The 20,491-nt window shown below is 29.9% G+C and overlaps 1 protein-coding gene across 4 annotated transcripts in view; it reads right to left on the bottom strand.

Moving 5' to 3' along the window:
- Positions 1-3,849: 3,849 nt before the first annotated feature.
- Positions 3,850-20,491, bottom strand: part of LOC148234077 (glutamate receptor 1-like) — a 393,208-nt gene continuing 376,566 nt past the window's right edge. For 3 of the 4 annotated variants that reach the window (XM_088187822.1, XM_088187824.1, XM_088187826.1), the window contains 7 exons: positions 19,359-19,493; positions 16,952-17,040; positions 13,163-13,361; positions 12,406-12,650; positions 10,689-10,797; positions 9,766-10,059; positions 3,850-5,484 (listed from right to left, as the gene is read on the bottom strand). In XM_088187822.1, coding sequence (XP_088043948.1) covers positions 5,407-5,484; positions 9,766-10,059; positions 10,689-10,797; positions 12,406-12,650; positions 13,163-13,361; positions 16,952-17,040; positions 19,359-19,493 — 1,149 coding nt within the window. In that variant the 3' untranslated portion in view covers positions 3,850-5,406. Of the gene's footprint in view, positions 5,485-8,983; positions 9,066-9,765; positions 10,060-10,688; positions 10,798-12,405; positions 12,651-13,162; positions 13,362-16,951; positions 17,041-19,358; positions 19,494-20,491 lie in introns of all 4 variants that reach the window. The other variant, XM_088187823.1, reaches the window with a different exon arrangement.

The following is a 20,491-nucleotide window of genomic DNA, read 5'->3' as shown; positions in this document are numbered from 1 at the left end:
ACCTACCATTTCAGATGTGCCAGACGCATTCATCCGGCGCCGGCCCGACGCTGCCCATACAACACCACCCCCACTACACAGCGCCGACCGGTGCCGGGCAAATCCATCCGGCACGTGTGAAACCGGCCTAAGAATATGTATATTGTGTAAAGGAAATATTAGCATTATTTGAATTAAAAATATATATTTTTTAATAGTGACATAAATAATGGTCGGCAACCACGCTGTTAAGTTCATAGGCTGGAAGCACTGATTGCCTTCATAGGTTGGTAACAATGAGTGTCGTGATTGACAGCTGATTAGGAACGAGAATCTACCCGCAGAAGAATAAAGCCCCTCGCACACGGGGCAATTGTTTTGCAATTCAAGTTGCAAAACAGTATGCAACTATTTGGTGACCATGCCCATGTACAGGAGTGTGGGTTCGCACACGAGTCGACTAAAACCAAACAGATTTCAAATCAGTCAACAGCTGGTTTCATGCGATTGTTTTTCTTAGGCCCTCCGTCTTCTTCATCTGAACTACTACTTGACATTTTGCGAAAAACAGCTTTGTGACTACAAACTTATAGAGAACTTTGCTCAAAATAATCCAGAATCAGTTGCGCTTGTGTGCGGTGGGAGGTTTTAATTTGATTGCAAACTGGTTGTGTGTGTGACTAGTTTGCAACGAATTTGCAACTCGAGTTGCAAAACAGTTGCTCCGTGTGCGGAGGGACAAAATATCGCATGCAACCAGTTGCTGACTGATTTGAAATCGGTTTGGTTTTAGTCGACTCGTGTGCGGACACACACTCCCGTACACAGGCGTGGTCACCAAATAGTTGCATGCGCAACGGTATTTACCTTCGAGCGCGTGTCCTGGAGATGGTTGCTCAGACAGGAGGCGAGGTGTAAATCCGAGTTCGAAGGAGACCGTTTAGCGAAGATGTGATCCGAGCTTCGAGGTGTAGTCAAGTCGTTGTGTCAAGTGAGCTTTTAGCACCACCTAATATTCTCAGTCGGGTGCGTCAAATGTATCCCCAAACACGTTAAAGGCGATTGCTAGGATGCGGCGTCATGTATAAAGCCGCTTAGTTTGCGAGCAAGGCTCAGCGGAACTTCATTTACGCGTCTGCTGCGTCTCCGGATGGACCTTGTATCTGGGTCGCTCTATCATCCTCATTCGTCAATTTTTTCAGCTACAATTTCTTTTTTCTAAAATTTGACCAGACTTAAAGACTTTTCCAAAATGGTTTTAAACAAAATTATTACATTACCAAAGGATATACATACATGTTTTCAAGTAGGCAGAAGGAAACCATAAATTAAAAGCTTTAGATATTCCTAAACACTTTTCTGGATTGAATGTAGCCAAAGAAGATTTTATACATTTATTTAAAATATAGATAGTCCAAGAATTAAGCAAATATTGAGAAAACTTGTTTGATACAAACGTTGCAATTTTTAAGTCTCGATATGATATTGTGATATTTGTGTTGGTTTTAAGAATTCCAGTGTTAATGACAAACGGCTTATCATAATGATTTCCTTATTTCATAACTTGTATTTTTATTACAACATAAGAACCTAAAAGCATGACACTCAATGCCAGGTATTCATGATCATCTTATAAATATATAGTCCTTTTTATTAAAAATTAATTATTATAATTGCGGTTGAACTCTGAAATAACAATGAGTATGGTACATTTTTTTAATACTATTTATTAAAATCCGATGCTTAAGACAAAAAGTAATATGAAAAAAATATAATTTGTATAATTGCTACGATTCCATGTGTTAATAAAGAGATAAAAAAAATGACAAAATGAGATATTGACATTCATATTTATTTCATGTAGTAATACTTTTTACATCACTGTTAAAACACGTATTTATATATTAAATGTAGACAATGACATATATAAACATAATGTTTGTATGCACCAATGTTTCTAATGTGCACACGTTCATATATTTTGCATACATGGATATGGTATTTTTCATCAGATGTTATGCTAAATAAAATTAAGATGATTAACATCTACAATTTTCTATGTTAAATTTAAAATCTTCATATTAACATTGTCCGCACTGTACAGAGGATTAGAAAAAAAATTATGTCTTAATAACAACGGACAGATTTAAATGAGTGTCCTATTTATTAGGGATTGAAATCAAACTGATATTGCAATTCCTTGTTGCTTATTAAAGTTAAGTAAACTCTCGATTAAAATGAAACAGAAAATCTACTTATATTTACATAATATACATACAATACATTGATCTTTCATACATATTTTAAATGAAAAATAAACTTTTCAAGTTATTCAAGTGTTACAGCTTATTGAATATTATTACATGTAATAGTGCGATTATTTGTCTCAAATACGCTTTTTTCCAGAATCCAAATGATATAATTTTTTTTTTGAAAATTAGAATGTACCGTTTACAAACGTACATGTTATATATACAATGAAATTTATAGTTTAATTTATAACAAACTAGATATGAAAACGACCTATTTAACTTATCCCACTAATATTTAGAATTTTTCTTAATAATTTTACCGATTAATTTTGCGTTTAATAAAACCAAATTTTCATAAGTTTTCTCCGAATATTCAAAATGAAAAATAATTAACCGAATGATTCGATAGTATTTTTCATTTTTTTAAGTTCACGTGCCATTTTTATATATCAGCACCCTGTGATCCGAAGATTAACATTTTTTGGTTTAAATATTAGTAATACAACCAGAAGCAATAATATACAGGAGAGATAAAACTGATAACAAAAATATAAACAATAATATGTTTGTACACTAATTGAAATTTACTATATAAAATTTCCTATCTATTCTTTCATACATATAATAAATTTAATGTTTCTCTTTATTAACTAATAAAAATCATATTTAAATTGTATACGTATATAATTTATAATATACATATGATTGACGATGCAGAATGATTTGCATGTATACTATGTAACAAACTTATTTTATAATACATAAATAAATTATGTAATATAAAGGCATGACAAAATAAATTATATAATATATAGATATTTTCAGTAATATACAATAAACCATTTTACAATATAGATATTTTATTATCTTGAAATTTAAATTTATTACTTTTTATGAAATTATTTAGGATAATAATACATTTAGATGTGATTCATTAACGAAATATGGCTATTTAATCGTTGAATTTAAAATAATCTTATTCAAAGGTTACCAGATGTTTTTACCAGTTTTTGATAAAATCTCTGTTTTTATTTTTGTGTGTATTTTGATTTTAATAGATATTGTAAATAATCTTTCATTGGTAGTTTAAAATTGATCATAAAACTAAGTTTTACAACATATATTTGTAATTGCTGCTAATTACATTATAAAAAATTATTGTCACACAAAAAAATTGCCCTAAATGGAAAATTGCTGATTAGTTTTCTTTTATTTTCATGTCTTATTTTTTAGATATTTATAAAAAAATAAATAGTTTTTCAACTTGCTTCGATAATTAAAATGTGTATTTAATGGATATTGATAGAAAATTATACACAGCGCAATTTGGAATTATTTTAAGCTGAGTTTTGTCTAGATTATAATTATAATTTAAAGTAGAAACACAATCTTATATTATGTTTTTAGTATTGTAGTAAAAAAATCTATAATTTAAACTATATTTATATACTTGTGTTTAAATATTTTATAAAAAACTCATAACTTATAATTGGTCAGCAAAATACAATTTTGAATACTTTGAGTTAATAAACCAAGAATTTCATTATAAAAAAATATTAAAATGAAAATGATGATATAATTTAAAGATTGAGTAATCTTATTTTTGTGACAATAATATTGTTGTATTGTAATATTTAGTAGGTTAAAACGGAAAATGCTTTAACTATCATAATTTTTAAATAACACTTCTGGTAACTAACAAATTTATTTTTGTACTCTGAGATGATTTTAAGATCAATTTCTATATTTATTGGAAATGTTTTAATATATAATTAAAATAAAATTAATAATAAATAACAACAATTGAGATATAATTATGAATTAAATTAACATGAATTATTTTAGGCTTTGCGGAGATATCAAAACAATTAGTAACGTACAATTATATTCTTATGTTATTATATAATCACGTACATTATACTGCGAGACGTATTTTTTAATGAAACGTGTTACAAACTCTGAATTGGAATGTTAAAAAGTTGTAAAATAAAATTCTTATGCACTAGGGAAATGTTGAGACGTATATTGTTAGACTTACTTAGCGTCTATAGTTAAACATCATACATTTATAATTATATAGTAATAGACGTTTACAGGTATATTTTTTAATTTTTTAATATGTGTATATATAATACATATATACTATATACTTACATACATATGTATATATATTTATTATATATTATTTTCTCTATTCATATCAATACATACAAGATACATTATCACATGGCAATATATCTATATATTTATAACACCCAGTCTTTTAAGAATTTTCCTAAATGAACTCATTCACTTTTACACTTCTGTTGGATTAATCCTCTCCGGCGCTTAATATTTAAGCACAATGTCTTCACGTTAAAACCTTACGCACAGCTTCATAACGACTTTTCTCCATGATAAATTTCAACATTTTATCGCATCATCAATATTTTAAATTCACTACTGACAATTAAAAACACAGATGATATTCAAAATTGAACGGTAAAGTCACACGGATATTGAAACGACATATACTGATCTTAAGGACTATTTCTGGTAATATATTTATAAACATTCACATATATCAGATTAATATTAATGTAATTATTTTATTATTATATAGTAACCTTATTTATGTAAAGGTTGAATATTGTATTTAAATAGTAACACATACATATATTGAAGTATAGTTTGATTACAGTGAGTTACTATTTATGTATTGAAAAGTTAAGTAAACGGACAATGCTCGATCTTAAGATTAGCAAATAAGAATGCAGGAAAAGTTAAGTAAAATTCTCTTATAGAAATCATTTATACGATATAAGAGCTTCGAAAGTGAAAATGTAAAACACATTACCTTAGTTTCAATTTATATAGTTCTTAGTTCTTAATTTAAATAGTTAATGATTCCTGTCAAAAAATTTGGCACGCTTCTTTCAAATGTGAAATTATGAGCATACTGAGCTTCGTCCGTTGAGGTCGCGGGTTCTAAACCGCGTTGAACACAACCAGCGGTAATGGGATAAAATGTTGATATCTGATTTGTGTTGTAGATTGATAGGGAAATCTTTTCATATCCACCCTGTATTAGATGTCCACGATTAGAGCATGCAGTCGTTTACAGCTGGTAAAGGTCCAATAGCTGCGATTGTTTCTGCGTGGGGCGGCGCGTGGTAGCCGACTCCCGAGCCGCGGATCACACTTGAGTGTGGGTGTTGGTGTGTAGAGGATCCTGTTCGTTGTTGCCAGCGATTTGGTTGGCCGGTGTGTAATACTGGAATAAGTAAAATTATATAGTTAGCTATCGTGTCTCAAAAATAATGTGCAAGGGTGAGTCACGAAAAAACCTTCTACTGTCATGGGGTTCAGCATTACATAAGACTCAGGAGTATTAGCTCGTTGATAACTACGACCCTTAAATAGTCAGGCTTTCGCTTCAGTACACTGCTCGGACTGAAGCTGAGCCCGACCTTCTACCTGGGCTGTTGTGAGTGTGAACTGCAGTCGGGTAAACCACCGTAAAACTATTGTTGATAGCTGTAAGACGGATTAGTAGCAGTGGCACATTTAGTTTGAAGCGTTACCGACAGATCTAGATTACGTTGAAAAAAAGTCCTTTGATACTTTTTTAGTTATTAGTTAAATAAAATGCGAGATTAAACATATATAATACATTCTCATATACGAGTTTTAATAAAGTGACTTGGCTTAAAATAAAGTTTTGAATGATTGAACATCTCGGATGATTATATTTTAAGATAATGAGAGATACCGAGAAATTTGGGGAAAATCAGCAACAATAGGCAAATACTGTATTGGCTAACAATAACAAAATCTAATAGCGCGGCAGTCCAACAAGATAAGAGATGACTCATCATTGGAAATTGGTCTTATCCTTGTGGCAAAAATATTGTTGCATTAATTGTTTAATTTAAAACATTAGAAGACTGATTTTATCACCGAGTGGCATTTTTGCACATGTACGCTCTTTTAATTATTTTTGGGAGCACCAGCAATTTAATAAAAATAACATATTTTATAAATGGCTTCTGTCACTATTGCAATGCTACTTTGACATTGACAGCATAATGAAAAAAGTTTTTTGTTCATCTTACATTAATAGTCTTTTACAAGCTTAGAGGTCCTTCGATAAGCTTTATTCAAAATTTACGCATTAACCGCGAGAAAAATGCTTGTCACACATAACGCGTTAAAATCATAATAAACAAACTGCCTAGTCTTTACGACCTATACACAAAAATGTGTTACATTGACAAACAGGTTGAATGCAAAAGTGTGAAGTGTAATATTTAACAATAAAAAAAGTAAGCCCTTAAACATTCCAGTGAGGACAGAGATATTTATATTAAAAATATATTGTTTTTGTAAGGTCACACTATACCGTAGTTTTATAAAACTATGTATATTTCCCACGTGGCTTAGAAATAATCATTGAATCTAATAAACATATATTACTGTACAAATTAGCTAAGGTAACTAGATAGCGTTTTTATTAAGAAATTCTTGCGGGGAAGTAATATTTTCGATTTGTAATTAAATAATATCATTTTACTTTTACAAATAAACTAAAAATAACCATACACGGGATATGTAATGTTTCATAAAAAAAAGTATTTTAAAATAAATTAATGGTTTATATAGTAAATTAGGTTTTTGTAAATATATTTTAGTAATAAACGCTTTCTTAGTACTTAAATATATTTACAAAACTACACAACCCTTCTTTTTGGAGAATTTTAGAAAAAAAGTTAATACATTGAAATTAGGTTTATATTAAGAAAATATAAATCAAGTTCAGAAACTTTTTGAACATCTCCTGTATTTAATAATGGAACTATGACGAATAACGGAAAACATCGATAACGTCCGTTATACTTCACCGAAGAACGACAATAATTTAACAAATCCTATCTTCTCCATTCCACTTGATATCCATAGATGTCAACTTTACAATGGAGCAAACGATGTACGCAATTGTTACCGTTAGTTACGTAACTGTGTTAATATTTGATATATTACTTTTCATGTATAGGTTTATTCGGAAAATGGTTAATTTTTAATTGTAAATTGCTGTTTTAGTTGCCATATGAATATCTCTGTTTAACTGACATAAACATTTAAAAACTGACCTATTTTTTATAAATTATATTTAAGATATTAATATTGTTGAAGCATATCTACGATACATATTTATTTTAATCTTCCGTTAAAACATGACAGCCGTAAGGCCAATGTGTTACAACGAGGTCAATCTGTACCAACTGGGTAAGTCAATCAGTCAAGTAAGTATTAACCACAAGACTGAAAGTCTAGAAATCGTTAAAATTTATATAAATAATTATTCACATTATAAATAATAGTCAAAAGATGTTACTTTACAGCTGGGTCCGATTTTTATTAATAAAAGTCGGCATTTTTATAAATAAAAGTTGCTGCTGTGGCTCGTACCCGTGGCCTCTGGGTTACTAGTCTAGACCTTACGGACTACGTCATTTCTTCTGGATTTTACAGCTGGTCGTCTTTTTTCGATCATTTTATAACCGGAGATGAGAAGTGGGTTTTGTATGACAACGATCGTCGTAGAATAGAGTGGTTATTCATTGGTCAAGTAGCAAAACCTATCTCGAAGCCTGGGCTTACTGTTATTTCTTGTGTATGGTGGGATTGAAAAAAGTTTATGTATTACAAAACTCCTACACCTGGGCAAACAATGGCAGAAAGTCTATATTGTGATTAGTTGAATTATTTTACAACACGATAATGTGCTTCCACATATGGCGAAATTGACTCTTGATAAAATCAAGGAACTTGGCTGGAATGTTTTATCTCATTTACCTTATTATTAAAATTTTTCTCCTTCTGGCTATTATTTATTTCGACCGATGCAACACTTCTAAGACAGAAAACAAATAAAAATGCTATCGAAAAGGGGACTATCGAAATATTATGCATTAAAGCCAACGTTTTATGCTAATGGTAATAAAAAAAATATTGAAAGAGGGAGAAGGGGGAGAATTAAAATAAACATTTAAAAGTGTTTTTTTGGTAGACATTTTTGAGGAATATGACTATTGCTTTTTAAATGTAAATCCTACAAAATGTACTAAATGTTTTTGGGATGTTTTGTAAGTACAATCTACTTTAACTTCTATTCATATTAAAAACAGGATAATTTAATTTATATGTATACTTTACAATATTAAGCTCAATTCATCGTTTTTATACACTTATAGTGAATTCATTTTTAGGTACAAATTTTGGTTATAAAAAAGTCCTAGTAATTTTTTAAATATTATGATCTAGAGTACAAACGCTAGTTTTAAATTATGTAATAACGAAATATGTATAATTTTCTATCAATTGTTAAAATATCTTTTTAGTGTATTACTAAGAATGTTTTTGAAAATCGATGAATTTTTGTTTCTGAGATAATATGATATAAATCTGGGTGTAATTTTCCACATAAATCAAATAAAAATCTTATTTTTGTGATAACTCTACATAAATTACAATTATGAATTAAAACTGTGCAGGAGATATATTATTATTTTTCCAATCATTTTAAAGTAATAAACAATGATTGATGAAAAAATTCTACAGGTTGAAATTTACTGTGAATAACATAAGTACAGTTAATTTACAGCAAGGAAAAATATATGTACGTGCTTGGCAATGGAGTGTGATATTCGTATTAAGTAAATTATTTGCTTTTTTTGGAACATAATAATTTAAATAATAAAATTATTACTCACTATGGCATTTTATCGAGGATCCTTTTTTTACATATTAGTAACTTCTATACGTGCTGCTTTTTTTCTTGCTGCTATCGGTGTACTGAATGAAATTAAATAAATAAAATAAAATAAAACATTTAATATGGTAAACATAAAGCAAATTAAATTTTAAAATAATTTATGAATGTTATTTTGTATATTTTTTTGTAAAATATATTCAAGAAACAACTAATATTAAAACTAAGAAAATAAAATTTGTAGTAATAGCAATTTATCAAAAACGATAATATTGTTTAATTCATAGAGAAAATAACATCTCTATATTAATTATTGTAATAAACCAGATGTTACAATAAGAAAAATTCTAAATTATATTTTAAAATATGAGGCGCTTAAAATATTATTGGCGAACTCAAGATGTGTCTTAGAATACTGAAGACTAGCTAAATTCTTAGATCTAATCAATATTAACCGATGTAGGATTATTGATTATTGATTAGATTAATTTAACTGCTTATTAATTTAAATATTTTTCAGCTATAATATAGATTAGACATTTTACTTTATTTGTGAGATATCTATGACATCTCTTTGAGCTCGCCTTTAATCTTCTGAACGTTTTATACAGCAGTTAATTTTTGAAAATTTTACACTGCGTGGCTAAATAGACCTTTAAGTTTTTTAACTGAAATGGCATTTTGTGATGTTTTAATATATTTAGTAAATCCTGAGAGTCGATTTAAACAACATAGCTGTATTTTTATATCTAAAGTTTATTAGAAACGAATCCAAATGCTTACTGTAGCGAAAGCACCGTTCCATCCTGGTCTTCCATCTGCATCAGGATCTCTGGCTACGTTCTTCCTTATCGTGGCACGCGTGCCACCCGTGTCGAACTCAGTGTTCCCCCCAACCGTAAGCCTAGCTTTGGCTTTCATGGCGTCCGACAGGGGGATTTTTGCTTTAGAAGCCTCCGAGTGGCTCTTATAGCAAAACTCAACCAAAGCTACTGCCAATGCAACCAGTAGCCCGCCGATCAGGATATAGAATATGCCGGCTACGTTGCTCAGCGTCAACTCGTTGCGGGTCGTATCCTGAAAATTATATTTTAAGATTTTTTTGTAAATCGCGAATGAGCAGCAAAACAAAGTATTAAATGACAAGCATGATATAAATAATATATTAATTAATTGTAAAAAAACGTGGTTTTCATAGTACACAATTTTACGCAGTAGCGCGGGAATGGTCGTTTTGGTGTTAATGTTAACAAACTAAAACTATTCCCAAGCAAAGTTATAGAAACTGGAACGAGAAATATTCGAAAAGTAACATAAATAACATGTGAAGTATTAAGTTACACTTGCTCTCGTACATATTTAATACTTTGCTATAGCATTTTTGTGGGTCACTATTACTATTATAGATAAATGTTCTGTTATTCGTGTATTAATATTTTATAAACGATTATCTTTTATTTAATTAAAAAAATATAATCTCTACATATTATTTCAGTCAAATTTTTACTTCCTGAATTTTTTACAGGCTTTCTTTATAAAGTATGATGCATTTTGAATATAAATTTTACTTGTTTCTCTGAAAATTTTAATAAAAAAATCCTATTAAAATAAAGAGAGGTTTTTACACCAAAAAGTCATTTTTATCGCTTAAAACGACAAATAGGGTCAGATATAATATATGTATGTGTAATTAATGTTATATTCACCTGCTTATCTCCTTGCTTGCACTCAGTCCTATCATACCACCATTTGTTCGTGAGCTTTGTCAATTCGCCGTTTTCTTTCAGAGACAAAACAGCCAAATTTATAGAATCCCTGTGGACGAATACATCACAAATTTGAATTTATTGTAGCGAATAATAATAATTTATTATTATCTACTACACAACATGAAATTATACGTATAATATATATTTTAAACATGAAATTTAGTTTAATTCGCATTATAAGCAGAGTGCAATAGCGCAATAGAAAATATAAAATACGCTGCAATTTGTATCAACAGTCTTAATATATTGAAATATGTTAAACTTAAAATATACATCTTATCTATATATGTTATTGATAGACACAATTAAAATTTAACCAAAATACAAATGTGTCTTTATAAGCCAAAAATAAATTGTATATTATGTATACATTTAAAAACTGCTCGAAAACAATTAATGTTGTATTTTATAAAATCAGATACTATGCTTTTATACATGTAAAATATAGATTGACTAGCAATGTAAATTAATTTCTAAAATATACCATTATTTAATGTCGAATCATCAATAGGATATAAACAATAAAACATGTGTTTATAAAAATACGTTAAAGTAAGTTTTTTGCTTTATAGAGGCTATTTAGCTTTAGGGCGAAAACCTTAAAATCTGATAAAAAAAATTCTAAGGGTCTAAGAGTGCAATTAAAGAAAAATATAATGGTAATCAATTTTATATAATATATGTATGATTATACATGGGCTCTTGTGCCTAAGAAAAGATGCTTATGTTTTGAGCATATTTGCCACTATCTTTATCCTCTCTAAGAACATAACGATGTTTTTAAAAACACTTTATAGAAAGATCGTCCGCTAGTTGAAATATATTTCGGTGAGTCATATTTGTCTTCAAGTATGGCTCCGAACCGAAGAGAGAAGAGCACACTTTATTTTTTCCATTTTGACATCGAGTATACAGCGGGCTGTTATTAGCTATGATTTCGTCCTTGGCCGGTCGCTCCCACTAAAATTTTTACTTTAAGCCATCTTCTGGTAAGAGGCCACAGAAAGTCCCATGAGACTGTAGCCTTTAAATATGCATCCATTTTCCTTCCACTTTTAAGGCATCCTCCAGAGACGGGCTAACATCGGCGACCGCAGAAATTGCAGCATCCATGAAGCCCTCCTTAGAGGGTCGTTCAGGAGTCTGCACTTCTTTGTCCTCCTGAAGACGACGACCTTATCAGCATGCTTCGTCAACCACAACCTCAAGATGGGGCGTCGCCGAGGGTCCAACCAATTTTTTAATTTGTTTTTCATATATATTTAAATATGTAAACATAATCTAAGCTGATTAATTAGGGATAATGTAATTTATTTTTTATATTAGATTAGTGCAATGCAGTAAAACTAATTTAGAATCGCTGGAGTGATACAACTGATCATTGATTTTCTTTGGAGAACGATAGTGTAGTGTGTAAAGGACTGATGGTTAATATTATGAAGAGTAAAATATGTAAAGAAACATCAGCGATAAACTTAAAAACAGTTTTTGATACTATCTATGATTAAGCAATCTATGATGCTCCTTCTAAGTAGAAGGGTGCATTTCTTAGATTTAATAAAAGTCTATAGTAGCACAAGTGCAGTATTTTGGTTAAAGTTTAAATGTCTCCTTTTTATCCAATAGTATTTATGATAATAAAGTAATAGAGGACCTTAGGGGCGAACCCAGCGGCGTAGCAACTCCGAATCCCTTGGCGTCCAGATTCCTGCCGACCTTCATTGTGTCGCAGGGCTGCCTCTCGTTGGTGTAGTCGTTCTTTGGTGACTCCATGAGCAGAGCATATTTCCCCTTGGATGTGCGAACCCTCCTTATACCCTCGTCATAGGAACGTACAAAAACGTGCTTCCTCGAGTTCATGTACTCCCACATTTTGCTGTAGAGGGTTATCTGGGAGCGCTGGAGAATAAAATACATTATTAAATAAATATATATATATACATATATTGTCAAAATGCTTAAGGTTATATTCTATAAGATGTAGAATATGTTCAAAAGAAAATTTAATCATTAATATCTGGATTATGAAAGTGTTGGATATCGGCTATAAGAATAATTCTTTAGTTCTTAAGCGGAGGCAAAAATTCAACTATGGAAGAGTTTGAAGGAGTAATAAAATTAATAAAATGGTCTCTATGGATACTGTCTAGATAAAAATGTGAAATTAGATATTATCTGTAAATCAAGTAACGAAAATGAAAAAGAAAAGCCAAATCACAACGATTGCTCTCTTAGGTTTTATGTTTATGGTATTATGTAAGATATATATTGTGGAGTTACATTGCAACATGAGTATATGTTATATACGTAAATATCGAGGATACCTGTCAAGTAATGATGACCAGATTGCGAATAAATATTTAATATATTTTATAGATTTACTTACATGAATTAATATGTTATTTCCTTACCCTGAAAAAGTCCCAGGTGGATCCGTGGTATAAAGTGCCATATTGAACGTCCGTTTGAGCTGCCAAGTCTTCCGGAGAATTGATGGGTGTCACGAGCCGTTCGACTGTCAAAAACGCTGCTAAATTGGCAGTGTACGAGGATATGACGATCAGCGTGAAGAACCACCAAACGGAGCCGACTATACGTCCGGATATTGACCTGTGTGAAAAAGTGAAGGCTTAGTATCGCATGTTTCTCCAAGATGGTTTTAAATATGTAAGTAACCATATCAAACGTACAGAAAATATGTATTTGAGTTATGTGACATTTTTCATACATTCCATATCACAAATAATATCATAAAAATTATATTGTATGTATCAAAACATATGTTATAAAAATCTAAATGCAAACTATTAACTACTATGAAAAGTTGGTAGATTTTCCTAAAGAACATTTGTTAGAGAATGGCTAGTCATTAGAAAGAACACAGAAGTTAAACATTGCAATTTCCAATTTAAATTAATCCATAAAAGATTCTTCGAATGAGAAGTTTATAAACGATTTTTGCTTTCAAATATTTAGATACCTTCATATTTTTTGGACTAGATCAAAGTTTCACAATATAGTATGAGTTCTATAAATTATAGTAAGATGTACTTTAATGTAAAGTTATACATAGAACTATAGCTTATGATTACCCCAAATTATTTTAGATGTTGTGTTTATTAAACATTATTGCAACTGTGAGGAAAAGTTGTCCCAGACAACCCGGCAGGGTAAAAGGTATTTGTCGCGCATACGCGTTAAAAGCGCAATAAACCAAATTGTGTTAGTCTTGTCAAATAATCGACACGTGTAAGAAGTATGAGCATCCTCAAATGCACCAACATCGATAGTTTTGTGCTTTTACAAACACATAATAATAATATTGCATTTACAGAATGTGGAATGTGCTACCTGGAACAACAATTACAATGTTGATAAATCTATAAATATTCAAACAAGAAAGACGACGAAAATATATTGATATAATTCCACCCAAAAATATCACAATTGGTGTGCGCGTTGAGAGAAACCAGAGCAAAAAACCTTCTCTATCCCGATCAAGTGTATATAAGCATAATCCGATAGCAACTTTCAATAATAATTTTTAACGGTTACTCCCGACTTGAAACACGATAGATCGGGCTTGTCAAACTCGCGGCCCGCGGGCCGCATACGGCCCACAGTGAATTTTTTCGGCTTATACAATCTTAAGTCATTCTTATCTCGAGGATATTCAGCGCCCCGGACATTAAAGTCATCTTGGAAATTTTTCTTTTACGGATGCTGGTGGGAGCATCACACCTCAGTCATTTTACAAACAAAAATTTTCGTGGTGACTCTCTCAGCTACACCAACTATTGACTGAGGTAAATATTTTAATAGAGCTCGTTTAAATCTCATTCTGGTTGCCGACACTGATTTTTTTGATTACGTATGTTAATGGTTAAGAGAAATTTTCAAATTAAATCACTTAACAAGATAACGTTATAAAAAAAATTTAAATACCTTCTAAAAATAAAATATCACAATGAAAAAATCTTAAGCGATTATTTTACCATATTAATGAATATATTTAATTAAAAATGCAACGTAATAAAAAATATGAATTAAAGTCTATGCTAATATAAATTTAATATACTATGTTATCTTAAGTTGATAAATCACAATTTTGTAAATCTATTATGGGACGAAGTTTGTTCTATTAAATAATGCGCAATCTTGACATTTATATTATTGATATTTTTAGAACTGAGATGATAGGGAAAATATTTGTATTTGTATTTTTAAATCAGATGGAAAAAAGAAAAATCTTTTTTAGATGTAAATAAAACAAATTTATTTTATGAGTAAATAATTAATGTGATTTACACAAATTGTTTAATATTTCATAAAAATGATAAAACATTAAATTTGAAATATATAAATGTTATTCACATTTTACATTTATTATATTTTTTGTTAAATCTTCCGTTGTTACCTGACAGGCGTAAGCCCAATGCGTTACAACGGGGTAATCTGTTCCAACTGAGTAAGTCAATCAGATATAATGAATACCTACAAAGTAAGTATTAACCATCAGACTGAAAGTCTGGGAATCGGTGACATCTATATTAATAATCATAAATTATTATGTGTAATATAATTTATAACCAATATATATCAGTGCATTTTTTTTTATAATAGCGCATTTTTTATAAATAAAAATTTTAGTGTCGCTGCCGGGGCTCGAACCCGCATTCTCAGAGTTACTAGTCTGAGACATTACGGATTACGCTATTCCGTTATTATACATTTTAAATGCGTATATAGGGAAACTTTTTAATGAAGGGTAATAAATGTTTTTAAAATAATAATTATCAATAATTAAAAGCAATTTACCACTAAGATTTTCTTCTCGCAATTTAAATTAGTATCAAGTAAATTATTTTAATGCAAAAATATAATTAAATCATGTACTTAAATATTGTTTGATTATCAATAATATTTAATGTTAATCTGACATTTAAATTAGCTCTTTGATGACTTTTACTAGACTTTGCTTTTATTTATTTGTATGAAAAAAACCGTTTCGCGCTGTAAATATTAATGCGAAATAGATGCTCAAACGTAACAGTTTATCTGCTACAAAACGCGAATGCAGAATATCCGTATCCCTAGAGATGCTGTAATTATCCAGCAGAAAAGTTTGATTACATAAACATTTTTACAGTAACTTAGTGAATATATAAGCAAAGTGCTTCTAAAACGAACTTGCACGGATATTTCAGACGTAAATTAACATATTCCGCCAGTTACAAATTTGTTAGGAATATTATGCCATACGAATATTCCATATTATCAACCAGAATTCAAATAAGCTAATCACCTAAGCAATATATAAAATACATAGTGTTTTTTACTACTATTTCTAACTTTAGACATTTATTCATTAATTACAATGGTTTTCAAACTGAATGTTTCAACGCCCGATATTTAAAAATATCTTAGCCCCACCCTGATGTCACAAATTTTAAATAATAAAAATATTTTTACCTTCAAAATTGTAAAAAAAATATAATTTAGAGAATAATAACAATAAGATTTACTTATGTAGCTTTTTAAGCCATTCATCACTGATGATAAATATGATGTCATTTCCTTGCTTAGGGTTTTTTATTTTCTTGTTTTATTTTTACTATCTTGTATCAGCATTAGTTGAGTAAATAGTCAAAAATAAAATAAAATATAAAGGCAAAAATTAACAATCCCTCTGAAAAATTAGGAATAAATGTATGATATATTATTATAATTTGGATGCAGACTGATTTTTTAGGACACGTCTGCATGAAATATAATGTTTGAAAAATAATTTACTGTACTTTTTTATTTACACACATAGTTAAAAAATATATGATAATATGCAATAATTATTTTTAGCGTCACATAAAAAGGGTGTTTAAAAATATATTTTTTTTTTATTCAGTATATAAATTGTTTACTTTATGCTTTGCAGCTGAAAAAGTAAAAATAAACACAACCTCGCCCAGAGATCAATACATCACTCTAATTAATTAATTAGCGCAAATACACAATAAAGTATAGTGATTCGCATCTCAGGGGTATTTTGCGGCGGTCGTGTTTTCAACTCTCCAACTTTTAAAATATTGCGTGAACTAGTTATAAATAGTTACTATATAGTACAAAGCTTGAACAAGGGTTCAGACCATAAACAACCGAATTACATAAAACGCAAATAGTGTATTAATTTATGTATCGCTTACCTTGGAGATATATCGCAGCCCTGCTGCATAAAAGCTCCGAGAGAGAACCACAGTGAGTTCAGGATGCTGAAGTCGTTCGCCATCGTATTCTGAAAAGTCAAGAAAGGTGCGTGTGTTGTGATGAGTTACAAACGTATAGATAATGTGCTTTAGAGCTGGTATTTCCAAGTAATTATAAAGGTAAAGCGAAAAGAAATGATGCGTCGAGTCAACATATCGCGGTTGGTTTTATTTTGAAGCTTGGTTAGTCACTATACTGTTCTTATATATTATATTTTTTTTTCTCATTGGCAAAATATCAAGGTTAAACTTATGTATTTTATGTTGTTTTTATTCGATAAGGGTTTGAAATGCAAAATACTAATTAAAGCTTAACAAATACCATAGTAGTGATAAAAGGTTAAAGGACTACCTTAAATCAGGAGACGCCTAAAATAAGACGATCAAGAAACCTAATATTGAAGATGTCGAAAAGCATTTTTAAATAAAAAACTAATAGAGTTTAATAGAAAATGAACTAGAAAATTGTCTTAAATGTGAAGAAAGGTTATAAATCACTAAATAAATTATTTTGCATAATAAAATTGTATATTATCATTTCTTTCCGTTTTACCTTTTACAAAGTGACACATTTAAATTATGCGGAATTTAATTAGTAAGGAATAAATGCTAGTGATAAAATTGTTTATGTTAAAAAACCACTAGCTATAATATATTATGACTGTAAAACCAAAGCGATTAAATTTATTATACTATTTAAGAAGTAATTGTTAGGATGTGATTAATAAGAAGACTTGAATTTATTATGTGTAATATATTTTATTAATCACAGAATAAATTATTTTTTACGAGCCAATTGCTTCTGATTAGTCTATAAATTTCTTACTTTGAGGCCTTGTTTATTAGATATCTTATATTTTTGGTAAATTTCATCGCATCTTAACACCTTTCACGTTGACAAAAAAATTAAAAACAGTAGTTTATTACATTTTTATGTTTAATTTTATAAAAAAATATAAATTTTTATTAGCAGTTTGCTTACTTTTATTTACGTAATAGTTTAGTTATTTAAATCATTTTTAATGCAATGGTTTCTGAGACATTTTAGCTGTTCACATATGTTTTTGAGACATTGTAGCCGTTGTCATTTTTTTGTGAAATATATTTTGAATGCTTTTTTCATACCACAGCAGTTGAATTCCATTTTTTTCCACCTAACTTGAGCCAACTTTTATTTATTTATATTCAATTACGACCATCGTGACCTGACAGGTTACCAAAAAATAACAATACATTTTATTTTTACAAAACTGGAATTCTTAGCATCTTATAAGTTTTTGCGAGAACTCAGCGAATCACAACGCTCATAAAAAAGGCGTTGTGATACAAGAACAGATAATAACCAAATATATATTTAAAAACGTACCCCAAGAATATTTTTAGAACTTTTTTTATTAAAGAAGTATTTCAAATAATATATTTAAGAATGATGTGAATTAAAGTGTCATAGAATACGCGATTAAATTCAAAGCCAAAGTCGTTTACCTGTAGAGAGAAGCTCCACTTGCTCTCAAAAGTGGTTCTGAGATCATTAGTAAGTTTTTTTAGGAAAAATGTTTCTATTGACATTGTAGAAATGATCTGACGGCGAACTAGATCAAGGAAATGACAGAGTATGAAACTAAATGGAAACGGTTGACGGAAGCCCATCTCCATTGAGAATCACTTAATCACTCTGTAGAGAGAAAAACAGAAGTTTAACTACGTGTTATCCATTGCGTGCACCACTAATAATAAAGCCCTAAGAGTCCAACCCTATGGGTGGGCACCCAGCTTGTGACGGCCGGGTGAGTGGTTCCATACCTCCTCCCCCATAGAATTAATATCCAGATTTTTCTGCCGGCTGGCCGGCATTGAGCCCTTTGGCTCGCTTGCATTACTTTGCCATGTTTTGTTCGTCATAGATAGTGTCTCGCGCTCTACCTCAGACGGTCAGCCTGGGAGGTCCCTTCCACACAAGGGTTTGGGATTGCTCTCCCACACTGATTGATGGCGGGAGTCCAGCGTGACAAACCTTGTCAAAGGCCTTCTCAAAGTCCGTATATATGACATATACTTGTACTCCCACATCGACAGATATTATAAAATATTATATATGCATAAATGTATATGTTATTGATATTTTGTTGATGTACGATGATTGCATTATAATATATTAAAATTAAGCATAAAAATGTATTTTAAAATGAGTATTAATTATCTTGTCAGAGTAAAAGTGTTGCAAGACATTTTTAAGAAATATATAATTAATACAAATTTTTGACAATAAAATCAGCGTGTGGTTTTACATATAAATATGTTTGTCAATTGAACAACGTGTAATTTGCATCAAGTTAAAGATAAAAACCTGCGTGCCCGTCAAAGAAGACATTTGCTCCGGTTGTCCGTCGGTCATGTGAATTAAACGCCATTCATACGGGGAGAATCGTGATACCATGAATAGGACTATGCTGACTCCCAAATAGCTGAATATCACGCAGACCTGTTGAAGGAACATAATTATCAAGTTAATGCTGTGAAACAGTAACGGTTTATTTTCGACATGCATATGTTATATAATACAATTATTATTGTTACTAAAATTTATATAAAATAAGGGAGCTTTTAAAAATATTGTTTTAATTGATTTTTTATTGAATTACAATTATTTAAAATTCAACAGCGACAGATTCGACTAAGTAGGTTTTTTATACGTATTATGTTAATTGAGCTCCATCGAGCGTCGAGTCGCAAAAGTTGTTACGTCAAAACTTTTCGCTAAGTCTTCCAAAGTCTAACGCAGGATTAAACGATCGCTACTTTGCGACGAAAGCGCAAAATTAAATTTAACTATTATATGTATATAACATAAATATGGGTGAAATTTGTGCGCGGATAATAAATTAGTTTTTAATTAATAATTATACGCGTCAACATAAATGGAAAGTTTAAAATTGAATTTCAATATTTCAATCAACGTCTAATGTTAGTTGGGTACAAATGAAGCGCCTTTGACAGCTTTTAATTCGATCAAACCACAAAATAGCTATATAATTAAATGCTTACGGACTAATCGTTTAAGACTTATGATTAATTAAACTATTTTAAATTTGTGGTACGATTATTTTTTTATATATATATATGTATTTGGATACGTTTAACATAGAATTACATCAAACGATATTTATTTTATTGATTTATTTAAAGTTTACCTTTGCAACAAAATATTCGTTAGCTCAATATCCATAAAAGTCTGTAAATCAGTGTCATATGTATATTTGATTAATTGTACCATTTTATTTCAACTATTCTTCACGATATTCAAATGTGATTTAAAGAACATAATCTGTGTTGATAGATCAGAATTATTATTATATATATATATTTTAATCACTCGGACATGATAGAAGTTAAAAATCACAATTTTATTATTTGTGAAGGACACACCAGCTTTACGTTAATTCACAAAAAAATAATGGATAGTAATAATGGATAAAATAT

The sequence above is a fragment of the Plectrocnemia conspersa genome, unplaced genomic scaffold, assembly GCF_051122295.1.
Source record: "Plectrocnemia conspersa isolate PC_06_02 unplaced genomic scaffold, ASM5112229v1 ptg000006l, whole genome shotgun sequence".
NCBI classification, from domain to species: Eukaryota; Metazoa; Arthropoda; class Insecta; order Trichoptera; family Polycentropodidae; genus Plectrocnemia; species Plectrocnemia conspersa.
Note: the sequence above shows the minus strand (reverse complement) of the source record. Positions and strands in the feature narration are given on the sequence as shown.